This window comes from Syngnathus leptorhynchus, chromosome 4 (genome assembly GCF_054491065.1).
Source record: "Syngnathus leptorhynchus isolate UIUO chromosome 4, UIUO_Slep, whole genome shotgun sequence".
In the NCBI taxonomy this organism is placed as follows: Eukaryota; Metazoa; Chordata; class Actinopteri; order Syngnathiformes; family Syngnathidae; genus Syngnathus; species Syngnathus leptorhynchus.
Window position 1 is genome coordinate 14,936,963 of NC_141198.1, and position 27,266 is coordinate 14,964,228.

A 27,266-nucleotide genomic window follows, 5' to 3' on the forward strand; every position below is an offset into this window, starting at 1 on the left:
TTTCCTCGCATTTTACACCAGCCTCATTTGCATAATCCGCCACTTCCCATGCACCCGGCATCGGACAGAGTAATTAAAGCAGAACGAGCGCTTCATTATGATGATGATGATGATGATGATGATGATGATGATGATGAATTTCTTTTTCTCCCTCCCCGAGCGCAAAACCCTGCGCCGAGTCGCACATGGCACACGCGTAAAATGTCCCCATAACAACCAAAAGAGATTTTCACCTTTCAAAGCAAACCAAAATGATGTGTCTTAATTTGTTTGTTTCTTCCAATGAAATGAAACTCATCTGGATCGCGTGAGCGGCACAGAAATGAGGCGCTTTTTGTGTGAAATTACATTTACAATTTGCACTTTGGTGAGGTTTTCACGTTTGATTCGTCAGATTTCAAATGCATGAGCAAGTCAACTGCTGTCATTTTTAAAATCCAAATGTCACACTTCGCCAGTAAAAAAAGGTAAAAATATCAGGAAAAATATGTTCAATTTAAAATAGCTAATAACTTTGCACGGAACCTTTTTGCTATTCTTGCCGTTTAATTTGACCAAATCTTCCCTTGTGCAGCGCAGCTTTGCTCGGCTTCTTCGCGGTTTCGGGTTACTCGGTCCTCGGGACCGGAACGCACTGCAGTTGGGCCCTACTGCCGACAACCAGTCTTTTAAACCCCGAGCAAACACGATAATCCCCTCTTTTATAATAATATTAATAATAATAATAATAATAATAAAAATAATAATAATAATAATAATTTTATATAATGAGAATACTTATTATTATATATAATAATATATAATAATAATAATAATGATGATTATTATTATTACGTATCATCATCATCATCATCAAAAATGTTGTTTTCAGCCCCTACCTCTTGCGCAGATTCGGAACCAAATAATCCACAAGCAGGAGCCACAAGAGGCGACGGCAAAAAAGAAGAAATGCCAAAAGCCAGCAAAAAGATTGCCTTGGCTTCCTTCACTGTGTCAGAAGCAGGACGCGTCCGGCTCCGTCCCGGTGGTGCGCGCGCGGACGACGTGTTCGGATGCTGTGAACGACTCGCGGGGCGTCGCGCGCGTTTTGTTGGCCGCACATAATTTCCCCAATGAGGCGTGTCACTCCTCGTCTCCTCCTTTTAACTCTTGACTGGCCGACTGCCGCTTGACAACTCTTATTATGGGACACCCCCCCCCCCCCCTCCACCATACGTGCCACCCAGCCATCAACTTTCCTCCCACCCCTCATTATTATCGTAATTCTCATCAAAAGCCTTGATGCTTACTCACCCACTTTGGGGAAATCCAATTTTAAGTCTAATTTCACCCGGGAAATGTCTTATCGCTCCTATTTATTTTCATATCGACTATCATAATGAGTACAGAGTCAAATCGACATTTTATCAAGGTATAACAACCTTTTCCTCCCCATCCGGTTCTACCGCCTCCTTGCACCGGTGCCGCCCGCCAACGGAACCTGGCTCAGGTGTTCCCCGCCGGACACAAACTCTGGACTATGTAATTGCAATTACACGCAGCATGTTTTGTAGTAACATCTGTCAATGGCCATGACATGTTCATAACGTCAAACGTCCAAGTTAAGTTTTGCTATGCATGCGAAGCTTCTCTCCAGCCCCGGATGCATTTTAATCCAGCCCGTGAGCAGCGTCCCCTTTCTGGCTCAGCAAGTTCCAGCAGGAGAGGAGAGGTGGTGAACTGTTGATTTATTTTCATACATGATTGCTAAGATAGAGGAAATTGACATTTCATCACGCTCAATTTGCCTCAAGTCACGAAAAACCTCAAGTTTCCACGCCCACCATGCAGCCGTCCAGGGCCAGCCAGGTCTTGTGCTCCACTACCTTCGTTCCCGACATTGAGAAGATCTCAAATAATCATTTATTGCGCTCACATTTTGCGAGCAGGAGCCGACTCGGTGGCTCCTGAGACGGCCTCGCTCAGCTCTGCATCTCGGCTGTGATGGCACTGGACAGCACAGCGTATATTTATTTCCATAAATCAGAGTAAATATTGAGCCAAATTGAGCGTTTATGACCTCTATGACACACATTGATGCTCTAATTGCCAAACAACCTTCTCCACCATCCTTCCCCTCGTTCCACTTTCGCGCACCGGTCCCGCCCGCCGACTGCAGTCGACTCCGGAGGCTTCCGAAGCGGCCTTGCTCGGCTCCGCAACTCGACGGAATGTGGTGGAGGCGGGTGTCCGCTTTCCGGCAATACCCCAAGGCGCACTTAGGGGGCGCCAGTGTATAATGCTCACGGTTGGATGAGGCGAATCAGATTTTTTTTTTTTTTAATCCTCATTTTTTTTACCTTGATGTCAAGTGCATGATTCATAAGCACTTTTAAAGGCAGGAATATGATGACAAATTGATGATGGTATTAAAGTGTAATCACACACTTTTTTAGCTCAATAATTTCCACTCAAGATCCACTTGAGGCGACTAATGATACAATTTGAAGATGTCTCGTCCTTTTAGGTGTTTGCCCTTGTGCTCCATCATAAATCCATCAGATCAATGGTGCCGCCGCGTAAACAAATAAGACCTTCATCTTTTGGGATGATTCTAAATAAATCAAAATGGCCAAACAAACAGAATCTTCCCGAAAGCGGCTCGTGTGGTTTTAATTATGTTAAAAAAAAAAAGAAAGAAAAAAAAACTGCAGCCAAGGCGTGGTTGTCATACTATTAAAAAAAATCCAAGCTTACGTACCCAGATTCTGTCAAGATGCTCTGTTACATTTCATGATGAAAAAGTCAAAACAAATATTTTTCACTCCTAATAATGGGAAATTTGATTATCTTCACCCTGGCTTTTCGAGTTGTTTCAGACCGAAAATGGAATTGGCCTGCACAGCGTCAACGTCATGAAATGGGCCTTCAGCAATCTTACTAGTATTCAATATGTAATGCAATCGTGTGAAATACAACACACACACGCACACACAAGCCATTCACATATACCCCCCCCCCCCCCATGTGGAGGCCTTGCACAATCAATAAGACAAGTCCTAGTAGAATACTAATAGAATACATACTTGTACAATAATGAATCCACGAACGAAGGAGCTGATATCGACGACGGTGTCGTTTGTTTTACGTACAAATAGAACTATCCCGTCCAAAATGACGGGCAGTCGTTCTGCATCGTGGGGCAAATGATGAAAATACCTCAGAGGAGAGGGGTGGGGGGGTGGGGTGAAAAACAGATGAATTAATAATGAGCCACCCCTCCATCTTCCGTTTAAACCGACAATTTATCCAAAAGGGGGAACGTGGCCAAGAAATATTGTGTAGGGCACATATGGCACTTCAACTGCCATATGTGCCACTTTTCACAAAAATTGGCAATGACGTCCGTGATGGTCAGCGGCAAGTGCCAAAATCACAAACGGGCCCAGCACGGTGGGGGAGGGGAAGGAGGGGGCAACGTTTGAGTGAGGAAGCCTGGCAAGGAGGGTTCATCTCACCACAGAAGAAGATGATAGCAAGGGAGGGGGGTGGCTCATGGAAGATGGTCACTAACCTACTTAAGAGAACACAAATAGCGATAGCACGCACGCACACATCCATGCGTCCATCATCCCTCCCGCTCTGTCCATCCATCCGTTCCACCTTTCCCAGTCCCGCTGCCAGTGTGGCTTAGAGGTGCACCGACACTTAATGTCTCCAACTCTCTGCGGCCTCAGGGTGTCCTCCAACTGCGTTTCCAACTTTCTTCTTCACTGTCTTTGTACGGACGGGGGTCATGGCAAGTATCAGAGTACAAATACTTGAGTAGCGCGACTGTCAAATAAGTCACCATCTACGGAATGCTTTTATTCTGAAAGTCTTACTTTTGACAGGATCATGTCTCCCGAGCAGACCGGAAAAAATGTTCACCGCTTGGCTGCTCCGTATCGGCAACGGGACTGTTTCTTTCTTTAATCCGATTTTTAATTGTTCCTCACAGGTGCCCCCTCGATGACATTGGCATTTTTGCATTCGCAGATTGGTTGGCCCGAGCAAACCTGCATTGAACATGTCAAGCACATCCACACGTGATGAGTGAGATGTATTTGCTTAACATTTGTGTCATTGCATTATTTGATCTCGACTAATTGCGAATGATACGTTGTCAACGTTTTGCTTGCATTTTTTTTTTTTGCTTTGTGTTGCAACTGTGAGAGCAGCAGCACAAAGAGATGGCTTCGTTTGCGAAGACTCGGCTACCGAACAAATGCCTGGCACACCGAACGTTAAAGATGAAAATAGAAAGTGATGCTATCATCGAAGCTGCACACTCTACTGTTGGCTTTGCGTCACCTGGCTCATTTTTATGACAAAGCTCCTTCCCGCGTGTCCGGCGGGGCCCGCCTGGCGCGCTGGGCCAGGTTGTTGATGTTCGCCGGCGGCGCTGCGTGACATGTGACGGGCCAGCTGGGCCTTCGGGAGGGGCTGGCGTCTTCATGCCCCGGACGCCTCGCGTGTACACTGTGTGTACAATCGCCCGCCGCTGCTAGCTAACCCACTGCTGCTAGTTATCCCACCGCAGCTAGCTAGTCCACCGCTGCTAGCTAGTCCACCGCTGCTAGCTAGCCATCCTCTGAAAGCTAACCTACCGCTGCTAACTAGCCCATTGCCTCCTTCCAGCGCCAAAATAACAAAGCACACAAGCTGTGGCTGTGTGTGTGTGTGTGTGTGTGTGTGTGTGTGTGTGTGTGTGTGTGTCCTAGGCACTTCTTTCAAAGCAAACAGTGGGACACAGCTGTTAAGTGGGGGCATGCAAGGTGTGTGTGTGTGTGTGTCTCGTGATGCATCACTGTGAGTATTGCGCACGTGTCCTCTCCCAGCCTCCCTGTGCTGGGCAGGGCTCGTCCTTCCAGAAGCACCACGGCCAGTTTGATCAAAAAGAGATGAGGAAGAAAAAAAAAACGTGACAATGAATACAAAAAAATAAGAATTAAAATTAAATGAAAGGCAAAAATCATGAGGGGAGTCCACAGAAGTTTGGGTAAAAAAAGGGTGTTAAGCTTTTGCAATCGACTGCTCGGGAGTTGTTGTGACACAATTGCGGAGTCCACTGAGGCCCCACGTCGGTCTTGAGTTGTTGGCATGCAGTGATTGGGAGCGCATTTAACAATCTATCGAACAGTTGATGTGCTTATATGTTTTAGCTGCCCCTTGCGGTCCACATAAGTTTGATCAAAAGTCTCAACAAAAAGATCACGAGTGATGCTCTTGAGAAATGAGGGTCTGTTGGCGGTCATTGATTATCGAGAGCGATTATCCTGCGGTGTGTTTGAACTTGATCATCTTGTGGTTTGCCGTGGTGTGTCAAAACGGATTATCAGCTTGATTATCTGCATGAGGTGTGTTGATCCATTATCTTGTGGTGGTAGGGGGGGTGGCTGTTCAAATTGATTATCGTGAGAGGAAACACATGTTCATTCGCCGCAGGTGGTGTTTGACAAAAAGACACAAAGGTGATTGCTTTGGATGATGAGATTCATATTTGAAGCAGATGAACGACAAATAAGATGACGATCATCGAGAGCCATCGCATCGCACAACAGTGCGATCGTTTTTGATGTAAACCTTTTTACAAAAGTGAGTAAAAGGTTTTTTTTTCAGCTATTTTCACATTTGGGAAACCATTTTGGTCTTTGTTGAAATATGTCGCAAAAAACATATCCGGGAAAAAGCCGTTTCGACCTCAGTCACGCTAAATATCAAGTTGTGATGGAGTACACAGATAATGTCAAATCAACTTTTTCGATTTTTCATTCGGAGCCATTTTGACTTGTTAAAGAATGCTTTAGTAGCAAGTACAACAAAATAGCCTTTTTTTTTGTGAGGGACATCTTGAACTGGTTTTGTGTTAGTTCCCGAGCCGTAAACTGTGGGCAGCCTGCTACATTTTCTCGTTCTCTTTCCTGTTGTCCAGCATACGGCTGATGGGACTGGAAAGCGAGTCACTCCGGAGGGGTTTGGGGATTTTCTTTCATGGCGGAGCGGGGGTTAGGTGGTGTGCATGTATGTGTGTGGGCACTCACCAGTCACCAGGGATCCTTTAACTTCTGACCTGGCCGACATGGATAGCGCTGTCTGATGATAATCGCTGTCAATTCCCGCCCTATTTTCTTTTTTGTGGGGCTTCCTGGGTGACCCCCCCCCCCCTCCTCGAGTCTTAACGAACCCGCAATAGCCCCGCGGCACTCGAGCCCCTCTTGGGGTCGGGCCTTCCGCGCCCGGGATGGCGGCGGGGCGGGCGACCTCATTCCGGGACAGATTTCAAAGCAGATTTAGCTCACGTGCAGCCGTCCCGCCTCCTGTCGAGCCCGGGCCGCTATCCCTTTTGTCCCACTAAATGAGGCGCAAAGTGGCCGAGGATGCGTTGGCGGCAAGGACGGCAAACTCGGCGACCTGCTCTCACTTCTAATTGCCCGCATATTCTCAGAAGTGAGTCAGTGACTGAGAGAGGCAGCATTCTTGCCATGTGATACTGTAAGTCTGCCATTTTGTTTTCCAGTGGTCTTGTCAACCAATTAAAAAGAAATTCAGCCCTTGAAGCCAGTTGACAGTTTTTTTTTAAAATTGTTTTGATGCAGCCGTTGACTCAAAATAGACATTTTCAAAAGAGTGAACACAGAGGGCTAAAATACATGCATGCCACAATGGTCAAAATGACCCATTTTGTTTTTTTCCCCCAAACATACGTTAAATTCTGAAGTATGTTAGTTTTGGTCTTCACAAATCACAAAATTGGAATTATTCATCAAGTTTAGGTAAAAGCAGCCTCCGAAGCTAAGTTTGTTGAGCATGATGAAATTTGCAAAACATGACCGAGGCCACATTTGCGAGTTTCAAGACTCAGAGTTGCGTCCCACGTTCAACAATTTTGTTGGTCGAGGATGTTTTCAAACTTGCAAACGGAGCCCATCAACAGCTTCTCACTTTGAAAACTTCCCGTTTGCCATCACGAAAGAAGGATGTGGGTGGGTATGCGGAGTGCTCAAGTCGAAGGCCATCGCCCGCCTCCTAGCTAGCGCCCTCCCGTCCGACTTTTCTCGCTCAACTTTTAATGCGATTACGCCGAGCCGAGTCCGAGGCGGCCGTTTCCCCAAAAGCCAACATAAGAGCTTGGGATGGATGCTTGCTGCGCTCTCGCCCCGATCCCCACCACCTCGTCCGGTCCCGCTCTGGTCTCCAAAGTCTCGCTAACGTCACATTAAGGGTCTGCGACAGTGCTGATGGGTGGGCCCGTGTGAGGGATTAATGGCCGCACTTAACGGTACCAGCACGTCCGGTCCAATCTCAGCAATATTTTGCTGGACGTTGAGCCGCCGCAGCGCACACTCAAGTCGTGTTAGCTCAACGACAAATGCCACGACCGGGGCTAGGGGGCGGGGCAGGGCGCGTGCTGCAGCAGTCTTCGCTACTTCCTAAAGTCCTCGGCTGCAACTTCCTCGGGCGCTTTTCCTTCCACTTTAGACTGAATGAAGCAGCATGTGGCTCGTTGCCCGAGGTCAATTTCAAGCGCCGTTGCAGTTAGGTTAGTTCTCATTAGGCAACTTCATGTTGTTGTTAGAGGTAAAAGTATACACTTGAGAGTTTGATGATTTTCCTGGCTTTCCTCCGATGACACGCGACGACGGCAGCTCGAAATATCTGCTATTCAGTCTCGTCACTCTGTCAGCTTTCTTGAGATCCGCGAGAATGAGCACGAGTGAAACCGGCTTCATTTTGCAAGTTCACCTGTGAACGACCAATTCCAATCAAAGACGTCTCGTGTGCTATTGATTGCCTTTGGCAATTATTCAATGGCTCTGCTCGTGTATGCCAAATTTCACTTTTCCGAAGTGGGTTCAGTGGCTGAAATTTGGGAACCTCCTTGTGGAGGACACCCCAAAACGACTTTTTTGCTGGCTTTCCGACTCATGACACACAGGCCGACCAAATTTCACGTTGCTAAGTGAGCCAAATTCTTTCTCAACCCTGGGCGAGCCTAAAATGGCCGCTCCCAAACAAAATGGCTGACTTGCTGTGTTGTCGAGGGTTCTCGCATGTGTTTAGTTAAGTGCGCCGTAGTCCAAGTTGAATGCGAGGTCATCTGAGAAAAGAGCAACGCGGCCGTGCCTCCTCGCTGACAGGCTGGCAAAAACATCGGCGAGATGAAGCTGGCCTGAGGCTTTCGCAATGGAGGTGACCGGCTTCCTGGGATGCGTCGCTGCTCATCCGAGCGCCTCAAAGACTTCCTGCTTCTCTAAAAAAAAAAAAAAAAATCCTCCGGGCCCCCCGGGGGACAAGAGGGGACGGCGGCTGCGGCGGGCCTCCTCAGCAATCAACCGCCATCAGCGCGGCATGCTCTTGACACGTGAAGTCGCAGCTCATCCACTTTTTTTTCCGCCCGCCAACCCCTCCGTACTCATTCAGTCAAACGCACATTTGCGTTTGGCAAGCGCGCTCCACAGTCTTCCCTTTGTGAGTCTTCGCAAGACGACTTCAGGCCCTTTGAGGGATGAACTATTTTTCCGCCCGGGGGGGGGTCGGGGTGGAGGGCACGTTGCCGTGTGTAAGTAAACTTACAACATCACAATTGATTTACGAAATAGTACTCATTTCGCAACACCGGGAACTCAAACTATTCAAAATGGCTTCCAATGTAAGCCAAATTATATTTTGCAATCATCACAATAACTCTCTTTACATTCCAACAGGATCGACATTTGAGTCGGCAACAATTAAATAATAAAAAAAATTAAAAAGGCATAAGCTTTAGCAATGTGTGCTAGCTTGTTGGGGCGATTTTTGTTATTTGTACCTTTCTTTCATATGGCTTTTTTTTTCCTGTTATTTGTGACAATACAGGGCACTGCAAAAGTAGCTCCACAGCAGTATCGTCTTCTTTTTTCATTTTGAATTATTTGGATTTACTTTTAAAACACGTCCATCACTAACCAAGAGTATTTGTGAGGAAATATGAAGTGGTGACGTACGAGGAAGCCAGCGATATGAAACGTATTGTTTTTCGATTGGCATAACGCACAGGCCATTTTTCACAATCACGACATTTATGCCCTAAAACATGTTGTACATAGATATAGTTTCCCCAAATTGTATTTATATGTAACTTAAATGTCACATATTTCTTTTGGATGTGTCAATTCTCAATTGCTTTTGTTTCGTTTTATTATAGAGGGCATTTGAACAATTCGAGAAAATTGTCAATGCGCGCGATTGAATGTTGTGTCGTCGCCACGGCAACAGGGAAGTCGTTAATTTGGCGACGACTTCATCACCTGTCCCCCGCCCCTCCCTCCCTCCCTCCCTCCCGTCCTTGTCTCGTGTTAAACGGCGGCGACTTTCCTCAAGTCCAATTTATGGTGGGGGGCGGCTGTCACCGGCGAAGACGTGGAGCCGCAAAAAGAAGCTTCCAGACAGATTAAGGTAAAGTCCATCCTTAATTTGTTCATCACGAGGCGACCTGTCAGCCGGCGCGTCTTCATACGCTCGCCCGCCGCCGCGTCAGGGGGAGTCAAGCGTGAAACACAAAGGGGAATCAAGAGCAATTACTCGACGGGGTGGGGCGGGGGCAAGGGCGGCCCGGCTCGGATGGACGCCAACCGAGAACCTAAATGGACGCCGTTTAAGCCCGTTCCCGGCGCAAATGAAAACACGCGCTCAACGACGAAGGACGGGCTGCACATTTGTCACCCTCCAATCGGCGCCCTTTTGTGGAGGGGGACTTGACTTGTGTCATGCAAATGAGCCACTGCTCACCCCCCCCCCCCCCCCCCCCCCCCCCAGCCCGCCGGCCTCCACTGCCGCTGTGACGGAGCAAACATGACTCAATTTGGAATTGCTCACAAAGGGGGTTTTCTTTTTGATGATTTTAAAATAACGTTAGTTTTTCAAATATCCATCCGTCTAGCCATCCATCCATCCTGCTTGTCCCAGCATCCCAGCCATCATCGGCCAGTAGGCGGGGGACACCCTGAACTTGTTGCCAACCAATCGCAGGGCATACAGAGACGAACAACCATCAGCAATTTGGAGACGGCCTACAGAGTATGTTTTTGGGATGCGGGAGAAAACCGGAGGACCCGGAGAAAACCCACGCAGGCACGGGGAGAACATGCAAACTCCGGCACCCACCCAGGGGACGTGCTAACCAGTGCTCCACCCTTTTTACGATTACAACTTGTTAAATAATGGAAGTTATTTATCTTGAAAAGTAAAAAAAAGTGTTCAATTCTAATATGGCTGAATCTGCAAAAGAAGTGGCACGTTTGACCGTATGCGGCACATTTGACGATAATTTACTGCACCAGCGATGAACATTCGCTTTCGATTTTGAGTTAAAACCAGCTAATCTGTCCAAACGCTAACAAACTTTGCGATTGTTTTTGTTGACTTTTGCAGCCGTTTTTCCTTCCCAACGAGTTTAATCGCCTCAGCGCTCATGCGAATTAGCAAATACCGCAAGAAAGACAGACAGACAGACTAGTCTGTACTGCGGCACAGAGTCGGCACTTCCCTCTGAAAGCAAACGGCGTGCAAAGGAATTAACATTGTAATTAACATCCAATTAGACTTTGATTTGCCAGATAATTATACTGCTGTGTTGATGTTCACATTTGATGAGGTGTGTTAGCTGTAATTAGCTGCGGTGGAGGTGTGTGCTTGAGAGTGTGTGTGATCGCGTGCGTGTGTGTGTGTTTGACAACTCAACACAGCTGAGGAGAGAAAAAGGATTCTGCAGTAGTGTTAAAAAAAAAAATCCAGCTAACAATGTGTTCAAAGCGTACAAATTTATCATCACGCAGGCTCATAAGAATTGGTCTTATCTCGAAAAAATAAAAATAAAACTAAATTAATTTAATTAAAATTTCCTTAATCTAGGGAATTCTTTGAGAAAATATATCTACCGAAACTAGGTAAATATCATGTAATTCAGACTTCTCTAAAAGTAGTCTATTGTTTTTTTGGGGGGGGGTTTCTTTAAAAAAAAAACCAACCTCTTTTTTGGGGAGAAAATTCCGAGAAAAAAGTATGTGTAAGATTAGTTTTTCTTTTAAAAATGTTTTTGTTTCCTGAAAAAAAAGACAGTTTTTATACAACCCACTTATCATCGGAATGCATTTGTTCATTTTAATAAAGTGAAGATTTTTTGGTGATTTTCGTTTTTCCCAGTTTCCATGAAGCGGGAAGTACACAAATCCGAACTCGTCCTGAACGCATCACAAGTTAGTAAATTGGACTTCTCAAGTTTTGTCGTGTCGCAGCTGCTCGTTCCCTCAGAATTTCTCCCATTTTCTCAAAAATTACCCCAAAATGGCGTCGACACGAATCTCGGACTTGTTCGGAGTTAACTGAGGTTGCAAAAGAACAAAGTGTGAGTCAACAACGATGACGTCAGAGCGGTAATTTCCTCAATTTCACATGTCGCCGTGGACTCTAAAATGCGGCGATTTGACATGTAGCTTGTTACTCGTCATTGTCCTCTCCTCCTCGCTTACCAATGCCTCGATACACACGTTCGAAAATGTCGCCAGACTTCTCCCCGGCGAGTCAACTTTTGCCCGGGCAGCGTTGGATTCGTGCGGCCGCCTTGGGCGCGCTCTTGCTGGGCGTTTTAGCCTCGAAGGGCTGGGCGGAGGAAGCATCTTGCCACGGAGCCTACGACCTCTACTTCGTCCTCGACAAGTAAGACGCTGCGCGGCTCGCTTGCACGCACTTCAGCCGGTCTCTTAGGTGAGCAGAAATGTGTCGAAAACTTGCTAGCACCATCGGAGTTTACTGTGACAGCACCTGGTGCCGTATGACTATGCCCCAGCGCAGCTGTGGATGGCATAACAAAATGGCCTTTTGAAAACCAAAACGTACATATTAGCACACTTTTCCCGAACAAGCCACCTTTTTGATTGCCTTCAAATCTGTTCAATGCTCATACACGTCAAATGACAAGTTGCGCAAGAACTAAAAACGCTGTTGCCGATGCCCAGACCCAAAATGAATTGACAGCTGTCCAGTCAATCAAATGTGCCCATGAAAAGCTTCGGGTAAAGTAACATGATGAAATGCGGACATAACAAAAGGGCTTTTTCTAATAAGTTAGATATTTGCCTTCCCTTTAGTGATTGGAATTCCAAGAGTGTTAGCACACCTGTACGAGAAACTAGAATGCTAAGTGTGGCAACAAGAATTTCATAAACTGTCAGTAACGACTCTGACATTTAGAATCGATCATCCTATTGATTATTCCATCCATTATTCGATTAATGCGGAGGTCCATATGCCTGTTCAGTGCTAGTTGCGTTGAGTTCTTACCTGTCTTGCCTGTGTATCGTCATCATGCTCCGCCCTCTTCACTTTGGAGTAATGCCATCAAACTATTTAAAAAAAAAAAAGTATTTACTTGTAGCCACCCCAAACCCTGAGCAGCATCCGATTCCTCTTCTTCCATGGAAAGAAGTCCGACATTTGTTGCTGGAAGAGCGCATCTGGCAGCAATAAGTTCCTGTAAATAAATTCCCCAAACTGATTTAACTTCTTTGAAACTGATTTAATACGCTGCCAATCCGACCTCTAGTGGCTGTTGGCTGTATTGCATAACAATCTGACTTTGCAAATTGTTTGTGTGGAAAAAACAAGCAAAACTAAAAATCAATATTTGGATTGCTTTCAATGTTTGAACTCAGTAAAGTTGTAGCTCACATGTCTTGGATGAGCTGCCGTACGTAATGTCTACTTGACAAAGTTGTGGGACAAAACAGCAGCAGGCTACTTGGGTTTGTGTTTGGAGCTGCATGTTTTTGTTGGAAGTTGACAAAACAAGTTGAAGCCGTGATGATGCGGACGCAGGAAGGACGAGTTGCATCATCACCTGCAAACACGCAACTTCCTGTCCGAGAAGTGACATGTTTTTTTTTGGGACATTTCGTTTGAATGCAGTGACTCCCTCAACACTCCTGAGAGTTCCTTTTTGATTTAAAAAATATATATATATATATATTGTTCACACCCACCCAGATGACAGAATGCTGACAGCAATGCAGGGCATTTTAGTCAGCGAGTTTCCTCATCACTGCTGCAATTTTTCATCGGTGTCACAACCAGATGTAGGACAAAAATGTGCCTCTTTAAATATGCAAAAAATACGTACATCCCTGCAAAATAAATTCAATGTTTTTCTGGTAAAGTTGCATCTTGAAAAAAAAATAAAGCTTTTTCTCAAATTTTCACGGAAAAGGTACAAATATAATTTTTTATTTTGAAAGTTTCGTTCCCTCAAAAATTCTTTATTTTTGTGAAATTTGAAAAAGAATGACACTTTTTTTATTTTGAAATATCCCTGTGGTCATAAGAATGTTTTTTTTTTTTTAAACTATGCTCATTAGTCTAAATGTCTTTTTTCCTTAGATGATACCAATTTTGATGCTGAAATTATCGATGAATGTTGGAAAAAAATAATATAAAATAAATAATACAATGACACCCATGCCAAGATATCTTTTTATTGTGATAAAATTTATCTTGGCCTGCCTGCGAGCGTAGTGACCATAAATGGTTCTAAAAATGGAGAGATGGATGAAAACAAAACTAACAAAAGCGAAAGGTATGACTTAGTTGCCTCCTAATGTTGCCTAATTTCTTATTTATTTTCTCTCTGCTACTAGACCAACCCAAAAGGTGTCACGAGGTGAAATGTAGCGCCGTATCTTGTCCCGGTGAATGTCCGACTTCCTGAAATCCTTCCTGGATTTCGAATCAGATTTTTGCTGACGCAAGATGAACAGCGCTGTTTTCGTCTCCCTTCAGGTCGGGCAGCGTCGCCACCGACTGGTTCGAGATCTACTCCTTTGTCAAAAATCTCACCGACAGATTCGTCAGGTGAGTGAGCGAGCGCGCGCAGCAAGCCTCCCTTTCCCGAGTGGACAGACTCGCACGCCGCCATTATAGATGCAATGATAAGAATAGAATGAAAAATAGTCAGTGCTCTTCGGTCGGAACTCGATCATGTTCTCGCACGGCGGCCGGGCCTCTCGGCTCCAATCTCCAATTTTTGGAGGGCGGGCCGGTGCGTCCTATTGGGACCGAAAAACTGTCCCTCTCCAAAGCATTTGCGCCGGCTGCCAGCTCAGCTACAGGACAGACGGCGGCGTCCGCGCCAGAAGCACCTCGTGCGCGCGCACTCGCTTGCCCGCCCGGAGAAAATAGCAAAGGCAGCAGGTGGGAGTGGGTGGCGGAGTCGGCCGCTCTTCTGGGCTGCGAGAACGGCCATTTGCCACAGGAGTGGCCACTGCACGTACCCCCCCCCCCCATCCCGCCCCCAAACCGGTAACAATGTTATATCGGCAAAGAACATAAAGAAAAACAATCCTTAAAAAACACTAGAAAACATTTTTTTTTATTTCTTTGAAGTTAGCTTGAAGTTTAAGAATCGTCTTTTTGGTTAGGGGATAATCTCATGAGTCACCATCTGAACACCAACAACGTTGTGATGTCAAGATTAAAATAGAGGAAAAGAAACCAACAAAAAAAAAACGTGCAACACAAAAATATCTAAACTTGAAATGTAAGAAGTTTTTGAAGTAAAACGTTGTGGCAACGTTCAGCTTCTGCTCCCACAAATGCCTGCGGGAACGCTGCAAGTTGGCCGTAACGCTTTTTGCAACTTCACGCCCGGCAACGCAAAAAGTCGCACATTTTCTCTTTCCACCCAATATGTCCTCATTTGCAATTCCCGCTTACACTTTGAACACAAAGGAACAACACATACAAATCTCAACTACTATCCAAGATTATGATGATGATGACTTTTGAAAGCGACACTTGGTTCTGCGCTTGATATTTCCCAACTTTGCGATAGTCTTTGGACATCCAAAATAATACGGACAAAAATGAGCACGATATTCCTTTTAAAAACGACAACTGCTGGAATATATCATGAGGACACCCGAGTCTTTATGCAGAATTATCGTGCCGAATACCTTGAGTATGAAAAACATCACGGTTATTTTGGAGGAGTGCACAAGCCAAAATAAATCATTTTTGATCCGCAACCTGTACAACTTGAGCTTGGTGATCTAACTTTAACAAAAACCAAGATCCTCTTTCCGAGCCCAACGCGCTGTTTGTCACCTACCGACGTGTCCTTTCATGTCTGCTCAAAATGACGTCTTGAAATGTAGCTATGCAGCGGACTTGAGTTCAAATCTGTACCACTTAGTCATCAAAACCAAGCCCGCCTTGTCCGGCGTGGCGTTAAAAGTGTCAAGTACATATTTGCATCCATATTTCTGCCCCACAGGACGTGACTCATATCACAGCAACATGTTAGCTGCGACTTCCTTCTTGCTGACAGAAAAGGGCTAAATTTAGTGCTACGTGTTGAAAATATATCGGATTCGCAGCCACCTGTAGAAGCTTTCGGCAAGTGGCTGAGCCACCAAACTGCCTAATAGGAACAGAAAAATCATGTTAAAGGTTCATAATAGAAACAAACGTCCCCTTTGTTGTTAGTGGAAGCCTGGACGAGCCTTGAACGATGGAGGCTGCGACCCCTCCTCTCCTTAAATAAACTGAAATCGCAAGGCTATGGAATCTACTTCATCATGTTCGTTGTTTTTTTCGTTTTTTTTTAACCCTTTAGTCCCAGGATGAGAGTTTCCTTCATCGTATTCTCGGCCCAAGCTCACGTCGTCCTACCGCTGACAGGCGATGGGTAAGTTGCCGTTCTATTGCTAGCGTGTTAGCATTTTGAAAAAATTGTATTCGCCGTCTTAGCGCTAGCTTAGCGCAATGGAAAACATGTTTGTGTGTCATAAGGTACAAAATAGAAGAAGGCCTGGAGAAGTTGCGAGCGGTCAATCCGGCTGGCGAGACGTACATGCACGAGGGTATGAAAAAGGTGAGCGAACCCTTTGGCACGCAGCTACCAAAAATGAGCTTGACTCTTTTTTTTTTTTTGGGCGCCGTTTCACCCCGTAGGCCACGGAGCAGATCCAGAAGCAGACTCTCAAGTCGTCTAGCATCATCCTGGCGTTGACGGACGGGAAGCTGGATGTGTATGTTCACGAACTCACCGTCAAGCAGGTCCCGCCCGGCCCGTGTCGCATTTTATTTTGTTGCTTTTCTACAATTTCTGTTTACTTTTTTTTTGGGGACATTTTCCTAAAGGCGGAGGAAGCACGGAAGTATGGCGCTCGGGTGTACTGCGTGGGCATCAAGGACTTTGACGAGCAGCAGGTGAGAGAACACTTAGCTCGACGCTAACGACGCTGAACCTCGGAAGGAGCGCGACTTGAGGCGTGTAGAGCAGCGAGCGCCGCATTCAAACAGAACGTTACCGCAATATCGTCCTCACAACAGTGGGCTGGCTTCTGACGAGACGTCACTGACCAACTTTGAGGCAGCCGCATTTTTTGGAGTCAGAATTTCAGGGATTTCAACTCGTATCCGACCTGAGATTTTCTTCATGCCGACTGGGCCCAAAGTTGAACGGAGCACATTGGGTTACACCGCCTTTCATTGTGAATCATTCTTTTTTTTTCATTTTACGATGCCTGATTGAATCTGGCAGCGGATTGACAAAGTGGCAAAACCCGCTGGCCACATTTGGCCAATGTTGGGCCTACCGACACCCCCCCCCCCCCCTCCTCATAACCATGGCAACCATGCGGCACCCAAACAAAGGCAACACAAGTCTCCCTTTGCCACATTCCGCTCCAGAGCCGAGGCTCAGTCAGACCCGGGCGGGCCCGTGCCTTTCTCAAACCTTTTCCTTCTGTTTGCAGCTGGCTGACATCGCCGACACCAGGGACCAGGTGTTTCCCGTCAAAGATGGCTTCCACGCGCTGAAAGGCATCGTCAATTCTGTAAGTGGCACTTCCTCCTTCATCTTCGTCGTCTCTCGCTTCCGCCGATTGATTTAAAATTTGGAAACTGCTCGTTTCCCGTACCCGACTTCACCCTTGCTGCCAAAGGAAAAACTCGAGCGAGGCGTCAAACACACTGTGCCTGAGAGAATTGAAGCGGCGTGAGGAAGCCTTTTAGTAGCCGGTGTGTGTTTCATTCGTTCTTGTGTCAGCTTGGGATTTTTTTTAACAATGTGTGTGACGCCGCTTCAAAAGTGTGTGTGAGAGCTTTTAAGAAGCGCACGTGAGATTCTGTTCATGTGGCGTGCGTGCGTGCGTCTCTTGAGTGAGTCACGATTGTGGGTGTGCTCCTTTCAGGAGTGTTTGCGTCAGCCAATCGTGCGAGTGTTTCGTGAGCAAATTTGAGGCGCGTGTGTGTGTGTCTGTTTCAGTGAGAGTGCGTGTGAACGCTGGACTGCGCACTTTGTTTTTGGTGGTGAATGTGAGTGTTTCAGTTGTGTGTCTGAAAGCACTACGGTAGTGTTTTTGTGAGGACATCAATAACACACAGGCCGCAGTTGGCTGTGGGGTCTGCATGGGTTTCTTTTTGCTACACACACACACACACACACGCACACGGACACACAAACGCTGAGTTGGTGGACATGATGTGTGTCAGGCGAGGCCAGAAGGAACATCTGCTGGAGATTTTGCAGCTGTGTTCAGGCCAACGCACGCACACGGACGGACGGACGGACGGAGCTGCCACGTGTGCAGGCGGGAAGGACGCAATTCCAAATGCTCATTGGTGTTGTTGCTAACGAAAGCAATCTGTCCGCCTCTCTCTTGTTCCCTAATGAAAACGATGACGACGCACAGGAATTGGAGGGAAAATGTACAAAAGTTATATTTGACCAGACATGATCACAAATCATTAAGGGGAATGAATAGTTTTCTAAATGAATGTAGTTTAATGTATGTGTTTTTTTTCCCCTATTCAATTTTTAAGGAAAGACATCTTACTACAAAAAGGTGGTTCGTTAAATGAATCACATTGAATTAAAAGTAGTTTTGGGAAGTTTGAGGGGAGCTTGGGAAAAAGAGGCATTTTTGCCATGTTTAGGAAGGGCGGCCTTCATGTAAATTTGGCAAATTCCTTTCTTTTTTTTCAGAGAGGTAAGGGCTTTCTGTAGCTTGAGAAAGCTGCTGAAAACTTTAGCAAAGGGTGATTGCTGGTAATTTAATGTGGGAGGATGACAAAAGGAGGGCTTCGTTTCTTGATAAACGTAATCAATGTGCAATTGCTGAGCGAAGGGTCGATTGCTGGTGAGGAAAGGAAAGCCGGCTGGCTTCTGAATATTCCTGCCCAACGAGGCGGGGAGCTTGGACCTGACGGCAAACAAGGCCGACATCTTTTGTTTTATCAGCACTCTGACGAGGAAGTCATTATCAACAGATAAACGTCGCATTTCCTTTTTCCTGTAGCCTCGCCCCAAATTGTCCTTTTTTTTTTCTTTTTATCCCTCCATATCCCACTGTCACATTTGTTTCCCACACTTGGCAGTAAATACTCGCCGCTCGTCAGACGGAAGCCACGGGCAACTTGCGCCGAAAGGCCCGCCCAACGTGCTTCTTTTGAACCGGGCGCCATTTGCATACTTTGTCCTTTGTTGATTTACGGACTGGCGACAGTGGAGGAGCCTCTTTATATGTTAATGCCGCATCGGCAGCCTACAAGCGCCTGATGTGATCGCCTCGCATAATTTGCCCATAAAAGCAGCCGTCCGCCGCGTCGGAGCCAAGACGTTTCTCAGGTGTCGCGCCTTAATCTGTTTTGCAAAGCTGACACGCTCGATAGGCCGGTGCCGACGTGACGATAACGTGTTGCTGGCATTCTTCTCTGTGTGTGCGTGCAGATTCTGAAGAGGTCCTGTACAGAGATCCTGAGTGTGGAACCTTCCAGCGTCTGCGTCAACGGTGAGGCTATTTCAGCCCGTGTGCTCACTAGCGCCCCCCCCTGGAAGGTTGGGAAAAGTCAACCCCCTGATAGCGAGGAGTAGTTTGGAAAGATAGTTGCCGGCAAGTTTAGGAAAGGAGGATTTTTTGCCGTTACGTTTAGGCAGATTGCTGGTAAATTTAGGAAAAGCGGAGAATTCTGGCATTTGTACAGAAAGGCTGGTGGACGGTGAGACTGCTGTCAAGTTGAAGAAAGGTTTTTGAAATCGGGGGGAAAAAAAAAAATCAGCCCCAGTTTCACACCTGGATGCAATTTTGGCGGCTGTGTCTATTCTAAGACAGATGAAATGGCCCCAATTGAACTGGAAGTTGGCCATTTTGCTTTGAAGGACAACATTCGGGCTATTCTTAAACTGGTGCTTCAAGTTAGGGCTCCTGAACTCATCCAAATATTGCCACCGCAGAGACGTTCGCCCTGGTGCTGCGCGGGAATGGCTTCGCCTTGGGCCGCAGCAGTGAGAGCGTGGTGTGCAGCTTCATCGTGGACCAGCAAACCTTCAGTAAGTGTCACCGCCATGTGCTGTACCATAAGCACGTAAATTGTTTTTTTTTTTGCTGTCATCGTTTCTCTCGTCTTTGTTTAATGCGGCAACATGGGGCGGACATTTTATTTATGTATTTATTTTTTTGAAAAAGGGGTCATGGACGGCGAAGTCGAGACTACACTGTAGCTTTGCAATTTTGTTTATGAAGCAAAGTGCCGGCCATCGTAAAACAAATTGGCCGATGTTGTCGTGTACCCGATGTGGTTTGTACAGGTCGCGCTGCCTTCTTCTTATTTTGGGCCGCAATCTGTTTCCGCCACATTTAGCTCATCTTCCTAAACACGCGTTTGGCGCCTGCCAATGCCAACAAGTTATTTTCTGACTCCTGACTGAAATACTTGTGCAGCATATTGTGCCTGGTTTTTCTTTTTCATGTTTTTTTTTTTTCCCAAGACTCAACCCGTCGTCAGCAGATGTCCTTTCTCAGTTCCATCGCCCACTCCGGGAAAGGCCCGCCGACGTTCCTTCCTCTCTTTTTTTTAATTTTTTGGCATCCTGCATGCGTTTCTGATGACCTTTTTTAACGACAGGGGTCGTTTTTTTAATTAGGGATGGCAGTGGGGCGGGTACGTGGTGGGGCGTCTGGAGCGCGCGCCGCATATGTCCGACAAATGCCACAGCCTCGTCCGTCACCTCGGCGGTGGGAAGGCCAAACAATCGACCGCGGTGGCCAGAGACTCAAACGCCAAATGTGGAGCCGTTAAGTTGTCATGCTTCTGCGTGTGAGCAAACCACTCCTCCTTCATTTTCACTTGAATGTCTCCGTTTTGTTTTGCTTCCCCGTCTAGATCACAAGCCGAGCGTCGTGCGCAACGACTACCTGCTCTGCCCTGCGCCCAAGCTCTACGACGTGGGACAGTAAGTACGGCGCCACCACCACGCTCTTGTGCTTGTTGCTGATTTCAATGGGGTCGTTTTCACCTTCCGGAATGTGTCAAGTCAAAATGATGAACGCGGCGCTATTATGCAAAATGAACGGGAAGCAGCCGCGTTTTTGTGTCGACGTGGTTTCGGTTTCGCCCAATAATCCCCAAAGTCACAACAACACGCATTTGACCAATCAAACGCCGTCGGCTCGCAAGGAGGATTGCCCGCTTATCTAGAATACTCGGCGTATAAACAGGAGCTACTTCAAGTATATCATGATACACTAATCCTCTGACCACGAGGCTGTCTGATTTGGAGAAAAATGATTGGATAAAAGGGATTTAAAGCCGCCATCAGATTTGATATGTGGTTAGAGCACCTTACCCTTTTAATTTGTAATATTGTATTTGATCTGAACAGGAAACCAAAACAACTTCATTGTGACATTTATTAGGACACATTTATGTCTCTTGCTGATAAATTCACCATAATGATAATAATAATGATGATGATCATACTAATACAGGGATCAAAATTTTAGGTTGTTCGGCGGGTCCCCAACTTTTTCCGACCGACGTAACGAGACAAGTGCCAATTTGTTGAGAATGTAATTCATTCTAAAAGAAAATACATTGACACATATTTTACATTTTCATGAAGGTGCACCGCCGAGGTCGCGGGGCCAATAAAGTGGCAACAATCATTCGCCGCCAACATGCGTGCGGTTCTCCCCGGTCACTGGCCAAAGATGCCGTACAGCTTCTTTTCCTGGCGCGCAGACATCTGGAAAGCCGCTCGCTCGCCGCTTAATTAACACTGGGCGGCCCCATTAAGACGCTAACTAGTTGGGGTGGCTGGCACTGAACACATTCGCTGGTGGGGCTCGGGAGACAGATGCCGCTTCATTCGCTACATTAGCTTGTTAGCACTACAGATGCTAACCGCCGCCTTATCTATGGATGAGGCAAACACAGGCAACCCTGAAGCTATGTGACGATGCAGAAAGCCTCAAAGACGATGCAGAAAGCCTCAAAGACGATGCCAGTCGATTGTTTGCGAGACAGCAAAGCTTTACGCTGAGCCAAATGAGTATGTGGCTGAACTAACTTGTGTTAGTTTTTCAGAAAGTTACAAGATGCCAACCCTTCTCCTGGCATCTTTTTTAAGAAAAAAAAAAAAACATTTTTAACCCCAATAATTTAATAAGTCAATGCTCTGACAATCCCGGCTGCCGGAACTTCCTGCCTTGGCGCCCGTGCTTGTGCCGCCGCCCATCTGTCAGGCGGCGGCGCCGTTGCCCGTAAACGTCGATTTGGGTCATGTGAAGGAACAGGCCATTTGTGGCCGCCCTTTTTCCTGGCGTACTGGGAATGGGGTTCATCTGCTCGGACATCTGGGGCAGTGGCCCCCGAACGCGGGCACCTGCTCCCCGTCCCCAAACCTGCGGCGGGAGGGAGGGTCCTCTCGTAAAGATAACAGAGGGGCTCCGTCGACACCTAGCGCATAGGATGCTAACGCTAAAGCTCGTCAATTATTAAGACTGCCGGCTTTGGGCCAGCGGACAGCTGCTCCCATCTGCATTTCCTGTCCATGTGCACGTTCCTTTGTTGTCACGGCAACCTCATTCCAAGCCCCCGCACTGTGCAACTACAACTTGTTCTCAGGATTTAGCCGTCAGTGTTGTCGTTTTTTTCCGGATATACGTATGTAACTTCTGCTCTCGGCTCTAAAGTCGCTTGTGTCAGATAAAAGGGTACAGATAAATTTATTGACAAAACATTGATCACGTAGCTCTTTCTGGTTCCAAATGACACAGCGACCAGAGAGTATAGATTTATGCTACATAGTCGCGTCATCCGCAGCCAATGGCCCCGTTTGTGTCGTTTTTGAAACAAAGGCACTGCAAGTGCGGCGCACGTAAGACACTGGCGAACGCCGTACCATCTGTCGGGAGTCCAAAGCGCACGTCCGTCAATCGGGAACATTCTGCAAGTTCTCCCAGCTGTCAGCAGAAGTCTCCGCCGAGTGACGCCTGCCGACGGCTCTCGCATATGCTCCTCCGTCAATTATTCAGCCTCCTCCATTTTGCCGTCTAAACTTTGGAAAACCATTAACGTGTTCACGATCCCTCGCCAACCGTGGTGTCCAGATGGACGTCGTCTCTTTCTTTCTTGACGGATCCCTCGACGGACTGACTTGCTCGCCGTCGCTTAAAAACACAACCTTGCAGCTGTTGTCTGATTCAAAAAAAAAAAAATATCCAAAGAAAACTTTGAGGCAATGCGCTTATGTCGCGTCAAAGCCTGCTGTCAAAGCCTGCCGAAAGAGTCCATATTTAACCTCATTAAAACTCACTCGAGTTCAAACGGTCCCCATTAAAGCTCACCTAAATCAGCTCAGACAAAGTTTGTAATCACGTGCAAAGCCCAAATCTGTATCAAAGCTCACTGAACAAAGTGCGGCAAAATTCCAAACAAACGGTCCACACTAAAGCTCAGGGAAATAAAAAGGCTCATGGAATTGGAAAACATTTGACATTAAAGCTGACTGAAATCGGAAGCAGATTGCATCGAAGATCACCAAGACTCAAGCGGCCCGGATCAAAGCTCACAGAACTCCAAATTCTATAATTTGTAACTCTTGTCCTACAAATGCCATTTTTTTTTTTAAAATAAATAAATGGATCTACTTGCAGTCAATAACTTTTTTTTTTTCTGGGTAAACAAATGGACCCATTTGTGGAGCATGTCCAAATATTAAAAGTGATATTCTCACAAGATGGAAGGAAGAATATGGTTGTGGGTGATGCTCGCGTTTAGGATGTCCAGCTGTGATGGGAGGGGGAAGGGGGGTTGCCCGCCACCGCTCATCAGTGTTTCTCGCATGGGAGCCCTCCTGCCTGATTAATAACCTGCCCGCTATTATCAGCCATTTGGCTTCAATTGGCCAAATGAGCTTCTGCTGTCACGTCCGACTCGGAGAGCTCGCATTTACTTTGCACGCCACAAAGGGACGAACGCCCTCCACACCCTTGTGGCCGCAAAGGCCAGCAGAGCAACTTTTATCCTCGGTTGTCTTTTTTTTTTCCCCCAATTTGATTTAGTTTGATGTAAGAAGACAATAAAATAAAAAGAAAATACATCATTATTTCAATATTTATTCATAAAACATAACTATCGACGTCCATGTTATCCTGTTTTTGTTTTCAAAAAATTTCAAAAATTCCCAAACCTCAATTTCAAAATGTTATTCTTTTTCTCTTATATTCTGAAATATTGAACCAGTTCATATGCCATACTTTAAATGGATGGTTGTACATGAGCTTAGACAGCATGAAAAAAATACACATAAAAAAACCCCCAAAATGTTGATAGGCATTGTCTACATGCTGTTTACCAATGTAAATAAATAAAAACTATGAATATAAATAAGTCTAATAAAAAAAATAATCCCTTTTTTACATTTTTCAAAGCAGTTTGCTAGTCATTAAATGTATCCAACATTCACATGTATCATGTGTAATATTGACAATGGACAGTGATGCTGCTGCTGCCAAAGCTTTTTAACCTTATTGAGACGTGTGGCATTTACTTTGCTCATATATGTCACTCGATTTGCATCGCCAAGTGCGTGAAAAAAAAGACGCCGGGCCTTGACGTGGTGTGAGGCACAAGTTGAGGGTACGTGGCGTAATGACCCTCAATTAAAAACCCTAATGATGAACGGCACCGCAATTTCCATATGCCCATTATGGCCCGTCCAATTACGGCCGCCTTAATGAGAACTGCGCATCGCTCGGAAACGCCTCAAATCCTCCGCCTGACAAAAAAAAAAAGAAAGAATGCGAAGGAGAAAGAAGGTGCGCCTTCGGGCGGCTCGGCTCGGCCCGGCCCGCTCCACGTGCCGAATACTAACGAGGAGAGGTCTCTTTGCTTTTGGATTTGGCCCGAGGCGGCCAATCCTCCTGTGGATCCCAACAGATGAGCGAGCAGACCATTACGCCCCCCCGTCAATATTCCCATGCCTTGGCACCTTGCCCTTATTTACCTGCTAAATATTTAAGCAGAGCTTGGCACCGGCCTGTCCCAATGCACTCTGATGGTGATTTTTTTTTTTCTCTCAACTTGTTGACACCTCCCCTCTTGCTCAATACTTGAGTCTTAACAAAAAAAAATCAAATTTCCATGACAATATTGCAGATTTTTCAGCAATCCTTTGAATGTTTTCGACAATGAGCCCCATCCAGGAAAGTCTGAAATAGAATTTGGAGCGTCTTCAGTGGAGTGCCACGTTTTGCCACAACATCCACATACAATTATTTTCACTTTGTTTTCTTTCTGTTGCTGGAAAAAATGTCAAATAGATTTAAATTTTGAGTATTTTTTATTGCTACTCTTTCCGCCCTTACTTTGAAAAGCCAGTAAAACAAACGCACACGCTGGAATGAGGACACTGGTCAGATGGTGTTGGGGAAAAAAAAGTGAATTATTATTTTTTTTTAAGCATGCAATCATTTGTGTGTTGCCAGGAGCATGGACGTGCTCATCAGCCTGAACGACGGCAAGTCGTTCATTTCCAGCGCGTACACCATCACCGCTTCCACTTGTGTGAGTCATTGCAACACAACATGAAACTTTCAAACAAATGCATTATCATTTTGGAATAAACAAATAATAATTCACACAAGTCAAATCTAGCTAAAAATGTCAATTTATCGGGGCAAACTGAATACATTTGCTGTTCTCTTGTTTCAAGCTTAATGATGACGTAACTGTTCGTCGCCCCCTGGTGGTTGGCTGACCTATATTAGCGATCCAGCAGAGCCTGCGTCTTTCCAGTTACAGTAAAAGCAGGTTGATTTCATCAAGGCCCCTAAAATTGGGGTCACGTATCAAAATATTTGTGCAGCTAGCCCCTAAAAACGCTTTCTGTGCAGTCGGAACACAACCCAAAACATTTCAAGCTAATCCGCTGACACGTTTTTTTTTTTATGTGCGTCTTTTGTGACACCTGAAAGTATCAATGAACAAATTGTGACATGTTTGCAGTCCAATGGTTTGGTGGTGGTCATCGTGTTCCTGGTGCTTGTGGCTCTGGTGGCTCTGGCCCTCTTCTGGTGGTTCTGGCCCCTCTGCTGCACTGTGGTAAGTCTAGCGAAGCCTTCGTGCCACAAGCGCCTCCATCTCGCCTCGAATAACATTTGTCGGGAACACATTTGTGGCGTGAATAGAAAGAAGGTTGGCAGGGAAGAAAAGAAAAATCGACAGGGGCTGTTCTACCGGGTCACAGCCGTCCCGGTATTCAGCGTTTTGCACAGAAAGAGACAACTGCTTTTTTTTCCCAAATTTGTTTTTCCAGGTCATCTCACCGACGGCCTTTTTTTTGAGGTTCTTTTGTGTCAGATTTTTTCACATTGTGAGCGAAACGCTGCGAATGACGGGATTAACAAACACTAATAACAGGACAGCGTAGCGGTGGCCGCAAATCCGACAAAAAGCGCTGCCAATCTCCGCGCTTATTATTAATCGCGTCGGTCCCCTAGGTAGCGCTGTAACGCCGATGTCTCGCATGCAAAAGATTTTGTTCACCTGCACGCAATCTGTCGCAGGCGGCCCGCTGCCATTTTCCGCTTGCCGTCTCCGCTTCCCGTTTGAGCTTCTTTGTGTGCCGTCGCCAGGCGACGTTAGCGGCCAGCCGGCCGGCCATTTTGCACCTGCTTTGAAGTGGCTATTGTGCGCGACTTGCGCCTCAGCCAATCGTTTCTCTCGCTGGGGAGAAAGCTCGGTTTGGGTCTCAAAGGATTAACGTGGCTCACCGTTTTGTCTTGGACAAAAAAAAAAAACATGTTGGCAGATTCCTTACTTCCCAGGTAGGATCGAAGGCGGGATGAGCACTTGTCGTTGATGATGTCTTAAAAGTCCATTAATTGCCACTCGTGTCTTTTTGACGCCTCACTGCAAATTACAAGTGGTCGCTTGGTGGCCCTTCCCAACTCTGCTAGCCCGTACCAAACTTAGATGTCGCCGCCACTGCTCTCCTCACTCGTGGAGCTTTAATTGATGCGCAAGCGCGGCCTCCTCCATTGTTCTCTCTGAGAGCGGCTTGCACTTTTGTGTGAGAGTAAACTCGCCGTACCCTCGGGCCCTTTGGAAAACACTCGCAGCCACTTTATAAAAATCCACAACAGATTAGGCGGGACGGGGCCAGGGGAGGGTACAGATGGCGCTCTTTTTGCTCCCGCGTCTCTGGTTATTTATTTATTTATTTATTTTTTTTCCTGGCCACCGACGCAAAGCCCCTTCATCAGAAATGATAGACGTCACCTGGCGTGGCGGGGACCTGCGAGGACGGCGTCCAGCATGAGACGTGAGCATATTTTGGAGCGGCAACAAAGGCATTAAAATGTAAACCCCCCGCAGCATGTCTGGCCGCCGCCGTGTTTGTCTTGGTGCGGGGAGCTGCTGTCGCCTCGTACCCGGGGAACGCCGCACAAGAGGACGGCCATGTGTGCCTTGTTAATATTTAAACCCCCCCCCCCCCCTTCCTCCTTTGTACCGCTCGCCAGTCTGCCAGGCCGCGGCGAGGCGCAAAATCCCGGCTCGCTGCCGAGCCAGCAGAGGGGTCACGTGCGTGAGTTGCCGAGTAGTAATTTGCTTTTGTTTGTCGTTTATTTGGGCAAAATGGCGGCGGAATTAAAGGCTCAGTCCCTTTTTGGAATTGTTTGATGATTTGATAACCGTATTGCAGTGCGCCATTGGTATGGGTTGCAATGAATCACCCGTGGATGCCCATTTCTGTTAGCACTTGTGACATTTTATGCCATATGTTAGCACTAAGCTAGTATACTTTTGCTTGAAGAAATAATGGCTAATTGTGGAGGTGTACCAATTAGTCGACAGCGATTTGATAATAGTTTTATGATTGATCATGTGTTAGTGCTCGCCAAGTTTGCAGGTATGATTGTAGATCC

At 46.4% G+C, this 27,266-nt stretch overlaps 1 protein-coding gene across 3 annotated transcripts in view; it reads left to right on the forward strand.

Annotated features, from left to right (window-relative positions):
- Positions 1 to 11,219: 11,219 nt before the first annotated feature.
- antxr2a (ANTXR cell adhesion molecule 2a) overlaps positions 11,220 to 27,266 on the forward strand; it is a 34,913-nt gene continuing 18,866 nt past the window's right edge. For 2 of the 3 annotated variants that reach the window (XM_085909656.1, XM_085909655.1), the window contains exons 1-12: positions 11,220 to 11,715; positions 13,831 to 13,902; positions 15,665 to 15,736; positions 15,841 to 15,922; positions 16,003 to 16,107; positions 16,192 to 16,260; positions 16,809 to 16,889; positions 18,785 to 18,845; positions 19,289 to 19,384; positions 20,218 to 20,287; positions 24,825 to 24,903; positions 25,345 to 25,440. In XM_085909656.1, the coding sequence (XP_085765782.1) occupies positions 11,531 to 11,715; positions 13,831 to 13,902; positions 15,665 to 15,736; positions 15,841 to 15,922; positions 16,003 to 16,107; positions 16,192 to 16,260; positions 16,809 to 16,889; positions 18,785 to 18,845; positions 19,289 to 19,384; positions 20,218 to 20,287; positions 24,825 to 24,903; positions 25,345 to 25,440 (1,068 nt within the window). In that variant the 5' untranslated portion in view covers positions 11,220 to 11,530. The remainder of the gene's footprint in view (positions 11,716 to 13,830; positions 13,903 to 15,664; positions 15,737 to 15,840; positions 15,923 to 16,002; positions 16,108 to 16,191; positions 16,261 to 16,808; positions 16,890 to 18,784; positions 18,846 to 19,288; positions 19,385 to 20,217; positions 20,288 to 24,824; positions 24,904 to 25,344; positions 25,441 to 27,266) is intronic. The other variant, XM_085909657.1, reaches the window with a different exon arrangement.